The sequence below is a fragment of the Chanos chanos genome, chromosome 12 (genome assembly GCF_902362185.1).
Source record: "Chanos chanos chromosome 12, fChaCha1.1, whole genome shotgun sequence".
In the NCBI taxonomy this organism is placed as follows: domain Eukaryota; kingdom Metazoa; phylum Chordata; class Actinopteri; order Gonorynchiformes; family Chanidae; genus Chanos; species Chanos chanos.
This window is the reverse complement of record NC_044506.1, coordinates 5319330-5331950: the sequence shown is the minus strand read 5'-3', so window position 1 is coordinate 5331950 and position 12621 is coordinate 5319330. Positions and strand designations below refer to the sequence as shown.

The 12621-nt window shown below is 42.4% G+C and overlaps 2 protein-coding genes and 1 non-coding gene across 3 annotated transcripts in view; all 3 read right to left on the bottom strand.

The window, feature by feature from the left end:
* gmeb1 (glucocorticoid modulatory element binding protein 1) overlaps positions 1-1230 on the bottom strand; it is a 6072-nt gene extending 4842 nt beyond the window's left edge. The window contains exons 1-3 of the mRNA XM_030789230.1: positions 1097-1230; positions 667-722; positions 138-259 (exon numbers count right to left, since the gene is read on the bottom strand). Of these exons, the coding sequence (XP_030645090.1) occupies positions 138-259; positions 667-722; positions 1097-1230 (312 nt within the window). The remainder of the gene's footprint in view (positions 1-137; positions 260-666; positions 723-1096) is intronic.
* Positions 1231-3506: 2276 nt separating this feature from the next.
* Positions 3507-3642, bottom strand: LOC115825837 (U11 spliceosomal RNA). The gene has a single exon (XR_004025792.1). It is a non-coding gene; the product is annotated as a U11 spliceosomal RNA (small nuclear RNA).
* A 6073-nt stretch (positions 3643-9715) lies between these two features.
* rab42a (RAB42, member RAS oncogene family a) lies at positions 9716-11713 on the bottom strand. Its single transcript, XM_030789337.1, has 2 exons — positions 11490-11713; positions 9716-10145 (listed from the first exon to the last, which is right to left on the bottom strand). The coding sequence occupies exons 1-2, from the start codon at positions 11702-11704 to the stop codon at positions 9716-9718; spliced, it is 645 nt and encodes a 214-aa protein (XP_030645197.1). The 5' UTR covers positions 11705-11713.
* Positions 11714-12621: the final 908 nt, after the last annotated feature.

Here is a 12621-nt window from a genome sequence, read left to right as displayed (position 1 = left end):
GCACAGCTGTTGCAAATTTTTGTGTAGCTGTTATTGTGCGATGACCGTCCCTTCCGTAACGCGTGGATCGCGTTTTGTCATGTTTTCATAAACTACATGTAACTCATTTGAACCTGGAACCTGGAACCAGAACTTGCCTTCACGCATTTGACGTTGATTCCCGGGCAAACGAATTTCTTGAACAGAAGGATGGCTTTGCTCTCCCCACACGTAATGGGATAGCCTATCTCGACATCTTCTCCCTCGGCATGGACTTCCTCTGAAAACACACACACACACACACAGAGTCACAGCCACAGTTCATATTCTAAGCCCTTTGGTTTCGGTTTAGAGAGACATACGCTGACTACAAAACACATGTGGGTGTTGGGACGCTGAAAGTGAAAACCATAGAGTCACACACAGTACTATCTCACATTCTTAAACATTTGAAACAACTCTTACAATCCTCATGAGAACATCACGTTACATTGGTTTTTTTTGTTTTGTTTTGTTTCTAGCAACACGCCTGAATCAAAATATATAGTTTCAAATGACTCTTATTATAAAATGGCTCGTTGAGAATGAAAAGCTCAATCGTTTTTGGTCAAAGTTAAGCAACTTGGTTTGAGCGTTTAGTCCTTGTATGACAGAAACTTTGAGTTAAAAAAAAAAAAAAACGCTAACCCGGAGTCTCCACGTCAATCACTGTCGTATCTGCCTCGCCTGTTTCATCCTCAGTCCTAAAGAGAGAGAGAGAGAGATGTAGTCAAACTCACCAAACCATGTCAGGAATTCACAGTGTCTTTTAAAGGCCACAGTGCTGTTGTATCACGATTCAACAATCAACGACAACTGTCTCAACAAAAAGTTAATACACTTCTTCTCTCTCTCTCTTTTTTTTTTTTTACTTTTCAAATAATCTTTGGTGAGAGAACATGCCTTTTGGGAGGATGTTAAGACTTCATTATAAGGGACGTAATTATGCACGAATATTAGAGCCATCCATGGGCGTCAATTTCATCTGTTACTGAGGCAGGAACTACATGAAATCAGATGGTACAGCGCAGGCCTCCTGTGTCGTCGCGGTGACGAGGGACGGCGGTACTGTACATACCCGGCTGTGATTGGCTGAAGCTCGAGGATGACCTGCGTCTTGCCGCTGTCGTCCGGCTCTCCAACTTCCTCTCTCTCCACAGTCTTCACCACCATCATGTCCCCCATGGACATGGAGACGTCAACATTCGCCATCGTCCTCTCCTGTTACACTGGTGTGACAGACGAGAAAAACATTTGTGGTTTTACCAGAAATCATTTTTGAGAAGTGACTTACAGTTCAGGCGTTTCTTAACAAACTGATCATCTTTGAACTCTGCCTGTAACTGTTTTCCTGTCCAGACGCTGACATAAGCAATACAACAAATAACACACAAACAACAGTGTGACATACTTAAGTTCTTTAGTCAGGGCTTCGGTCAAGTTATCAATGAGTTCAAAACAACACAAGCAACTCAATGGAAATCCTTCAGAGTAATTTATGCTACTCTAAAGGAGGAATTTTTCAGTCTTTGTAAACGAACAGACTGTGCTTAGGGGTGATTCTGATGTGTTTTTATTGCCTCCTTAGGTATAGTATGCAAGGACTGCCGAATTTATTGACAACTTTTTGCTGCCAGCTAATCCCGTGTCTCTTGCGTACAGGATGGAGTGCAGGGTGTGTTGTCAAAACAACCAGCACAGGGCTTTTGGGTCGTGTGTGGCGTTCCATTACCGTACACCGGACATCGAGTCACGCTTCATTGTATTTTAGTAAACTACATCGCTTTGTACGAGAAGCGAAAAGATACAGCCCCAGTGGTTATGAAAACAGGTAAACTGCGGATCAAAATATATGTGGAATACAAGATTTTATTTATTTTAACTTTGGGCTAACAGCGTACCATCAATGGTCCCTTTATTTAATGATCAACACAATTAATATACTTCCTGACGAGCAAAGTCCGTGAACTCTCATGTTTGTTGCAAAACTGTAGTTGCAAGCATTCATAGAAATATGCCGACAGAATGAAATATTGAGTAATTCACTCTTGAAGCAGGTTTATTAGTAAGCAGCGAGTAACTTGACCAGCTGACATGTAGGATAACTTACAAGTTGTAACATGATGTAATCTATAAAGCGTTTTTAACGCATTACCAGTACTTTGGTCATTTTACTGCCCATGTGACCACGACGATGGCTTGCAGGTTAACAATTTAAGAAGCCTGAAAAAGGTGGTTGTATAGGGGTAAACTGTGCCCTAGTTCATTTTGGCTAACGTTAGCTTGCTAGCAGAGTTAACAACTTGCTGCGCCATTTCTCCCAACTGTGTTACCATTATCCTCTGAAGCTAATATGCTAAGCTAACGTTACTGACACCAACGATCATATTCCAAAGGGATTTCGAACTGCATTCGAATAACTGCCAGTCCTTTGGTACGTGCTAGTTGCATGTAACGCCCTTTCGCCTTATGTATGTGAATATGTGCGTGATAACTAAATGCGTATAAACGTCGTGTGTATGTAAGTGTGTCTGTGGGGGTGTGTTTGTTGTCCGAGTGCATGTATATATGTGCGTGTACGAGGAATAGGTAACTGTGCATGTTCGTCGTGCGCGTATGTAAATGTGCGTTTGATAAATGTGTATGTGATGTGTGTATGCTTTTTCTCAATTCCTAAAACTCCCCCTCAAAATGACGTCTCCCTGTGCGGCGGCACGTACACTAACAGAACGCGGCGGCGGCGACGTTGCTGCGCTGCGTCCGCAGTAATAACTTCAGGTACCCTCCCTCCCCACCAGATCTTCGCAAAACCTGTATTTGCGCGTCGTGGAAGAGTTTGCAACGAGAAAAAACATTTAAACAGCAAAGTATTGGGTTGATTTGTCTTACCCTTTTGCAACGACGTCGAACACATCCTTACATTTCTCAAAGGCTCATGATCATGCGCAGTTAGAAGGGCTAGACTTCCTGGTAATGCTCGTCCCTGTTCCAACCGTGCCAATGCACAAGGCGCTAACCGTGGACTCCAGTTGAAAACGCATTTGTATGTGAAATTTGCCTGTAGCGCGTTATACTTTGAATAAACCTTTAAAGTTTCAGTGCGGATAGTAACAAATAGCTGTGTTTAGGATCCCTAGTTAGATAAGTGACGTATTTTTTGGTTGAGATTGTGGTATGTGAACGTGGTCTTTGCAATATCTAAAGCGTTCGTAATGAATTCTGTCAAGCAGGTTATTTCCTCTGCATCGATCACTACAACGAACCCCATTTCACTTAGCACGTCTCTGCAATGTTAGACTTATGTCCTGTAATGTAATACGAATAGTTATAGAATACAAACTTTTATAATACAGTACCTAATTACAGCATCCCTCAGTAAGACTGCCTCACCTCAAAATGTGAGTAACAATTGTAATTATCTTTTATCGATTTCAACTAACAGCTGATGAATTTATGTAATTTGAGTCTCTGTTTTTAACCAATATAAGTGGGACGCCGAGGTAAACGACCATCAGCAGTCCCGGTTATTAAAAATTATGCATCCGAAATCTCTTGATTGCGATTCCGCAGTAAGGTCAGAGAGTCCCTTTCCCTACTGTGCCAGACAAAGCAGATGCCCTTTTTAAAACTTCGCTTCGGAACATGCGCCACCGTTTCAGACTGTCTAGGCATCTTAAGAACGGTGTGTAGTATGCACTACTTGTGCAAATTATTTCAATGCTATAGAAACTTTGCAAGTGCTATAACACTGTAATGAGCTGCTCTGTTGATTTTCTCCGAAAATAGCGAAATATATTAACGATTATATTTCTTTCAATAGAGAATACCAAAGCATGATGGGATAGGGGACGCGAAATCCTGAAACATGATTGGTCCATGGTGATAGACGTATGTCGTAACGAATCAGAGAATATAAATACGTCGCGTTAACTTTGGTCTTTTAATAAAGTCTTTCACTGGTAAAAATATGTAATGTTCAAAAAGTAATCACGTAAAGAAGGGGTGTGTAATCTAAATAATAACCCAACGGTTTATTCATACGATTTTGACACATTAAAGAAACGGAAATAAGACACATGCGATGCTTTGACTGCCTTTCTCTTACCAGTCATCAAATGACCAAGGGTTCTCTCCACGTAGATAGTCTGGGACTTCATACCTCAATCTCAAAGTAACAGGGCTGATCTAGGATCAGATAAGGTGCAGCTGTATAGTTGCATTTGCCATAGCTAGAAAGAGAAGCAAAACTGTCCTAGATCAGCACTCCCACTGAATGAGATTTGATACATACAGCCCCTACTTATGGGTCCTAAATACGACTGACTGGATTAATCACTGGAGCTGCCCTGTAATACGTTAAGTCAATATGGTCACCAGCATTAGAGCAAAATGCATCACACTTAGTGCATACAGAGAAAGCAGGGGACATCTTATTTTTTTTTCCACCGTTGGTCTTTATTTTACTCCACACATAATCAAATCACAAGGCAAATAAACTGACATCTTTGCAAAGCTCTAATAGCTTAATGTACATCAGAACTCAGACAAGGTATTACCTTAGTAGTTTTTCTTTTCTTTTCTTTTCTTTTCCTTCAGTTCGTTACAACATCAAGCATGTGAGCTTTCCTTCCCATTGTGTAAAATGGGCCATTTGTGCTGGGCTGGATGTGTGTGCATAAGGGAATTACCAGTGAAACTAGTAATCTCAAACTGAGAAGAAAGGAGTGTAATTAAAAGTATTAGTGGTGATCTCTTTTCAGCCACACAATGTAAATTACAACAAGGATAATATTAATAATAATAAAACGATAAAAATCCATGTTCATCTCACAGTATATTCTAAGAACAACTAAAATCATTGTTATTTCCAAAATTCTGCCTGTTTCTCCTTTTATACCATGGGTTTTATTTAGCAGTTTATCACACTAAATATTGCAGTGTATATCCTTTTGCCCGGGAATATTGAAGGAAAGGACAGCAGGATGACAAAGCTTTGGAGCCAAGGGAAGGTTTGCTGAAATCAGTGGACACTTTGAACACCTGTGCAAGTGCCACTTCCTGTAGCATTTTTATAATGCTTTTTCTATCTAAGGATCATGCTTTTAGTCAATCGCACCCGACAAGCCAAACAATATTTTTTAGCAAACTTCTACAGTCCTCTCTATGTGGGTCACGTCTGCATTTCTACAATCAAACCACTGGAGGGCGCCAGCACATTTGACCCAGAATGATTTTTTTTTTTTTGGATCAAAAATTTAATACTTGCAAATTCTAAATCCCTCATGTATCTAAGAGCGGGTGGGGGGGTGGGGGGTACCACAAAAATATATCTACTTGTGTAAAATCCATGCCCTTCTGTGTTCTTGAAACTCTACTGCAGAAAATGTCAGTGAAGACAAACATCTTGTTGCACCAGAACTGGAGAAGTTCAGTCCAGCCAGTTTCAACATTTTTCCACAGCTTATTTCCAACAGTGAAACAAACATGGATATTTATCGTTCAGTGTTTGTTGTTTATTTCTTTTCGGTGCAATGAAATGTCCATCATCAACTATGATATACTATGATCATTTTGACAATATATTGACATTTTGTCCATTGTTTTGCAAGCTACACACATTTCAAGCACATTTTTTTATTATTTTAATGTCACAGCTGTTGTCATGGGCCAGTGGGATTAACAGTGTCCTTCTTAGCCAAAATTCTCATTCGCTCTCCTGATCAGGCCCCTCTTGCCACTGGAACTTAGTTCCTCGTGTGCAAGAACCAAAGTTCCCCGTATTGTTTGAATCAGTTAGCACAGTAACATTCGTCCTAATGGTAATCCTGTTAACACAAGCGTCTGCGATGTTGAGGTCAGGAAAACCACGGCTCCGAAGCCGACGCCCTCCTTTCTGTTGGCCAACAAACAAATGCTTCAACCCGTGTGACTAATGATCAGTTCACTGGTTAGCTGAGAAGCTAACAGAGAAATTCAGAATGTCAGGCAGTGATGCTTACATTGTTATCGTCCAAAGTGCCAATGGGCCTCTATTGACTCATTCATCATCCATCCATGCATCCATCCATCCATCTATCCATCCATGCATCCATCCATCCATCTATCCATCCATCCATCCATCCATCCATCCATCCATCTATCCATTCAGTTTTGTCCATACCCTTTTCAAATGAAGACTTTTACATGCACCAAATATAGCATTTTATTTAGAGCACATCTGTTGGACTGCTTTATAAAATATAGCAATACAAAAGAAACCCTGCTTATCGGTGGCACACTAAAACCAGACAGAGAAACACAGGGATGATTACTACATTGGCATTGGTTCGACCTCAGCATTTAACGGGACGTTCTTTGTTTTTTGGGATTTTTTTATTCGCCGTAGCAATTTCTTGTCTGCCTGTCATCTCATGATCAAGTTTCAAAACAGCGTGAAGTAGCCTTTTGCCTTTTCTCAGGAGTATTTGACTTTTAATGAACACACAGACAGAGAACACAGAGAGTTTAGGTGTGGTCTCCTTGAACAGGCCAGGGCTGAGTTTGGTGTGTTTTAAATTCTTGTATCTGATTCTAATTAGGTCTAATTCTTCAAGCTGGACAAGAGGGGGCCCGTTGAATGACCTCTTGGTTCATGCTTAAGAGGAACGAGAAATTTTCCGGTTCATTTCTTGCTGCTAACAGCAGAGACAAGAGCAGTGCTGAAAGCCTTTGTAATGAAGTTTTACAGGAAATAAACAAAAACAAATGTTATTACTCATCAAAACACTGAGCATAACATGTTTTCGTGGTGAAAACGCAGGAAGAGGAAATGGTTTTGAAATAGTCGGTTCATTTCTTGAGCACACCGACGTTAGCACTTTTGACTTATAAAAGACTTGCCTGGTAGATTGGCTTCTATGAGGAAAAAAAGAGAAAAAGTCTGATACGTACCTGATTGTCAAACAAAGCATTAATCAACAGATAATGCAGACAGAAGTCAAACAAAGCATTAATCAACAGATAATGCAGACAGAAGTTCTAAGTTCATCAGTAGTACCTTCTTGGTTTGGCTAATGGCTCACAGCTTAGCTACTAACCAACCTGAGCCAACCAATGTTCCACAACAAAAACCTCAAATCAGATGAGTTGATGAGGAAAGAAAAAAAAAGATTTCCGGTTCACTGCAATACTCAAAGTTCAGCCAAGGATTTAATCTGACTTTGTGAAATATTCAGAGGAACCATAAAACATCAGTATGCAGCCATACATAAATACGTGAGTCAGATGAGCAAAAACACTGTTTTAAGCCATCTTGAGTTATTGAGCTCCGAAAAGAAGTCCCAACAAATCCTGACCAAACCAGTTTCAATTTCACCCTCCCAGTGACACCCATATTTCTGTCTGTTTTAGGTATCCAACCTAAAAGGGCAAAAAAAAAAAAACCAACCAAACACACACAATGCAGCCCAAGGCAACAGAGAGCCAAACCCAGTTTCACTGGTTGCTACTGCTAACTTTAGCAAAGCCAAAATGTGCAGCACCCTGATGATTTCTAGGCAAAATGAGTCATTATCAATGTATCTGCCTATTCAGAGGAGATAGCACAAAAACACTCCACGGGCACCTTGGACACCAAGCTGGTTGAGTGTAAAAGGTGCTGACACAGATGGGGGGGGGGGGGGGGGGGGGGGGTTGCAATGATCTGGCACCTGACATCTAGTTGCTTGGCTTACAACTAAACAACAACTGGGCAGAAAAGCGAAGGAGATGTCCATCTGGTGTAAAAATGTGAGTCATTTGGTATAAAGGTCACTGCCGGACTCCTGTTTTTGGGATGAGATCTGCTGAATAAAAAAGGGCAGATTTTGTCAAATCATCTCAATGGCTTTCATTTGGCCCGAAAACGGTGTTTGTCAGGTGTATATATTAACAATGACCTTAATAACTTGAACATTAAAACTAAGCCACGGAGGTAGCTAATGATTTTGGCAACTCTTGTAGGGGATAAAGTCTAGTGAGTAGCATGGCCAAAGAAACCAAGTCTGCTTACTTCCAAATGAACGGTTTTGGGGCTTTTTTTTGTTTTGTTTTTTTGTTTTTGGGAGGGGGGCAGGGTGGGGGCGGGGGGGGGGGGGGGGGGGGGGTTAAGCCCAGTCCGGCTGTTCTCTCCATGAAAGGAATATTGTTGGTATGACTCCACCCAACTTGACTGGGGAGACCCCTCAGGGCTGTAACTGTGAAAGACAGATGCAGCTATAGATGGAAGCAGGTGATCTGGACTCATTTGCTGCGTTTGGCTTGACTCTAATGGATCACATTTGTGTGGGAAAGTAAACTCACGTCCACGATTACACTGGACAAAAACACCATTTCGCATCTAAACTATACAGTTTTTTCCTCTCTTTTTTTTCCTGTACAACAGGGGCAGTGATTCAGGACAGATGGTGTCAGAAATATTACAAAATATTACTTATATGTGGAAAAGATAATATGTTGTAAAGTTAAATACATAATTCTTTTGTGTACATATGGCATTAGCAATGGGGAATGGGATACCTATGGGAAATATGATTAGATGTAAAGTAGGATTTCTTTAGTAGCATCCACATATGATATTAAACAACCCAATCATCAATCATCCATGTGCAGCATTCAGTTAAAACTGGGTGGTAATAGTAAGGGTAGTAACCAATGAGGAACCATTTCTGCAGGCGTCCACCAAGCTCAAATAATATTTGCATCTCCTCCATCTAATTACTCATAAAACTGATAAGATGGGATAGTTTCAAACCAATGGTAGTTCTGAATAAACCTATGTACAACTAATGTCACATTCCACAGTCACTAACAGTTACTTCAGAATTCGGTCACTGTTAATGTTTAAAGTTTCACAAAAGCCGCAATCAGATGACGTTAGCGGTTTCCAGAACATGTCGTTTGCAATCAAACTGTTTTCACTAAATGTTTTACCGCTCTTACTAAATGTCAACCCATGTTTCTTTTTCTGTCAGACAGACGTCGATAGGTCATTGTCATTAAAGGGAAAATGGCACGGATGGAAATCGTACCACCTTCCTTAAACCATCATTATTTGCTAACCACTATTTCGGCAGACAGTAAGAAAAAAGAAAAAAACGCTCAGAATTACAGGACTTAGCCTGGACAAACACCCTAAAAAGGACACGTGATGGGAGATCAAGTTGTGTACTTGCTCGTCAGTTCGGTGTCAGTAATTTCAGAAGTGAGAGGCTCTGGAGTCAGAGAGGATATTCCAAAATAGTAACGGTTCCCTTGAGGTGTTGCAGGGGCGGGGTGGGGTGGGGTGGGGTGGGGTGGGGAGGTGGGGGGGGGGGAGGGGTGAGGCCACTGCCGCTACACGGAAGTAAAAGCACCATGTCCATCCAAGCCCACAGATACCAAACCAAAGCCTTCTTAGTCATGGCACGCTGCAAAGGTGCAAGCGTGCGTGTGATTCGTAACTTCGTTCATCTCGCATCAAAACATGTCCACCTTCCATCACATGGAGCCATCGTGGACAGAAGACGTGCCAGGGCACGAGAGCGACGGCGTCCCAAGACCGGGGCTCTCGCCCAGGCTGGACGGTGACACACACACACACGGAGACGTGACAGAAGGCGGAAGTGGACGTGAGGAACTCTGGGAGTGTGGAGAATGGAGACAAACACAGGACCGTGACGCAAGGGCCGGCGGGAGAGAGTCAACAGTTGCAGCTCTTCTCTCTTTCGCCCGTCTCTTCCTCGGCGGGGTAGAGCACCTTGGCAGTGAGGCCGCTTTTGACTCCGTCCCAGCCGTCCCTGGTGGAGATCTCCCCCATCTTCATCAGCTCGTAAATGTCACGCGTGAGCAATTCAAACGCCCGGTCCACGTTGCTGTTGCACTTGGCCGACGTCTCCACGTAACGGATGCCCAGCTCGGCCGCCAGCTGCTCCGCCTCGTCCCGGGTCACCTTCCGGTCACGGCCGAGGTCGCTCTTGTGACCAATCAGGATGTAGACCATGTGATGTGGCAGTATGTGCTCGCTGACCTCCCGGTGCCATTCCCGTATGTGGTCGAAGGTCTTGCGATTGGTCAGGTCAAAGACTAAGAGACCGCCCACCGAGTTACGATAGTAGGAGGTCGTGATAGACCTGAGGAGGAGAGAGGAGACCAGTGTTTATGCTGTTCTTCAGAACATTGGTAAATAAAGTTAGGCCTAACATGTTGGGGTTTTTTTCTTCACTTTTAAACAACAGGCAAAACTTCAGCTGCTGACAGCAGTTCTTGCCCAAGAAACTTGTCACATGATTGGAAATGACATGAATGATACTCCTGAATGTGCGTGAAACTACATGCTATGATGGAACATGCAGCGATGACAATAAATCTAAACGTTAACCATAAAATGTGAAACCACATTTTTATTTTTTGGAAATATACAAAAGTCCTGCTTTAAACCTCTACAGATTTCTCACAGAAACCAAACCCACTCCCCCACCCAACACCACCATCACCACCCCAATATCCACTGTTAACCATTAATCTGTTAACATTTTTTTTTTTTTAAATCTTAAATCTGTTTTATGTTATTCAGCCTGTCATGTAAATATTACCAAAAGTAAAGTTGACCCTGACTGTAATCCAGAAAAGGGATAGGCTAATTATGCATAGGAAAGGAAACCTGTTTGTGACAGTTCGCTTATGAGGAGGTACACCTGTCATCCTTTAAGCAAAGGCAGACGAGAGAAAAAACAAGCGATTTGCACAGTTCCCGAGGCATCCTTTTAAACACAGTAACATCAGAGTATTGGATGATCTGAGAGCATCTGAGAAAGCGTCTACGGGGGCAGTTGTGTAAGACGTAGCTTTGATGGTGAATCAGAGTGACCCGCCTGCGGGAGTCACTGAATAAGTGAATGAAGATGGTTTGTTTACCTCATTCATCTACTCTGCTCACCGACGACTGTTTAATATGAACACAGAGTGCGCTATTCGCGACAGCTTTGGAATTGTCTTCAAAAAACAGTAGGCTGACGCGCAGGAAAAACAGGCTTACACCCGTTCAGACTGCATTCATCTTGACAGGAAATAGCCTATTGCTCATAGAGCTTATAACAACCGCATGCTCAAATTGTGTTCTGAATCTGTAAACGAATGTTTACAGCGAGAATTTATGTAATACAAATAACAGCATCAAAACGAGGCTCTCACCCATCGACAGATGCCTTTGAGAAGCCCCAATGTGATGGATATGTGGTTATTGTGGGCTAAGAAGATGAAACCCAAACACGGGCCGGAGCGTTTTGAAATATCATTAGTAATAAAGGTATAATTGCTTCCAACTGGCTAAATCGTGCATTTATACTCGGTTGTCAGTGTCAGTACGTGTCTGTATGGATTCCTGTTTTCACATACTCTCATAGGCACATTATCAATTAATATTTGATCATTTTAAACAATGGCATTTCAGAGCTATTGATTGATAGAGAGCTCACCTAAACCGTTCTTGACCAGCAGTATCCCACAACTGCAGCTTTATTTTCACACCCGACTCGATCTCTAAGGAGCGAGCGTAAAAATCTACACCGACCGTTGGATCAGCCACATCGCTGTATATTCCGTCCGTGAACCGTTTAAGCAAAGACGATTTCCCGACGGTTGAGTCCCCAAGTAGAATTATCCTGAACTGGTACTGCCACAGAATATCCATGGCATGGCGGGTTGGACACAATCCGCTGATTTTCGGTAACAAAGCACAGCCACACGCTGTTTACATTGAGGCAACGGCCGCTCTAGGATATCAGGAAGAACGAGTGCACGCGTGTGTGTGTGTGTGTGCAAACGCAAGACAGTGGTGCAGTCATGTGACCACAAATGTGCTTTATCTCTAGGCGGTCTAACGGCACTTACTGTGGGCGAATTACTCAAAATATAGGGGAGCAATTTTGAACGCCCAAGATTCACGAAGGGTGCTACCCAGTTACACGCGAATCAGAAAATTATAGCAAAGGTATTGACACTGGCCACTGAGCAATAAAACGGCAACATGCGTTTTACATAACCGCCTGCGTATTGCGAAACTGGTGAATATGACCGAGGCAGCACACGCGGTCGCTAGAACTTGAAAATGATAATACCGCTGAGCAGGTGTAGACGCGAGTTTCAGCCCGCTACACCCCTCATTTCTCATATGAATGTGAAATTTAACATCTAGGATCGAAGCATTTCACTCTGTCCTATTAGGATGTACAATGGCAGAATTGTTTTCCATGACCTATTTCTATTTCAGCAGGCCAGTACCCACTTTTATCATGGCACCCAATCTACACGACTGCCTAAGACGTGGGCAGAGCAGGGGAAAAAAGGAAGACATCGCGGTGGTCTTCTGCTCTGTCCATGGTACTGAAATTGTGGTTCTGTTGGGCAGTTTATTGGCACGTTGCGAAACAGAGCGTTCAGGACCATATATTTAAACAATACTACTTTCAGTACTTTATATCAACATCACTGAGGTTTTTACAAACCCGTTCTGTTCCTGGGATTCTGTCACTTCTGCTTTCCAAATTCACGCTCTCTTAATAAATCAAACGTCACAACCTGACCTTTATCCCACTGGCCCAAAAGAAT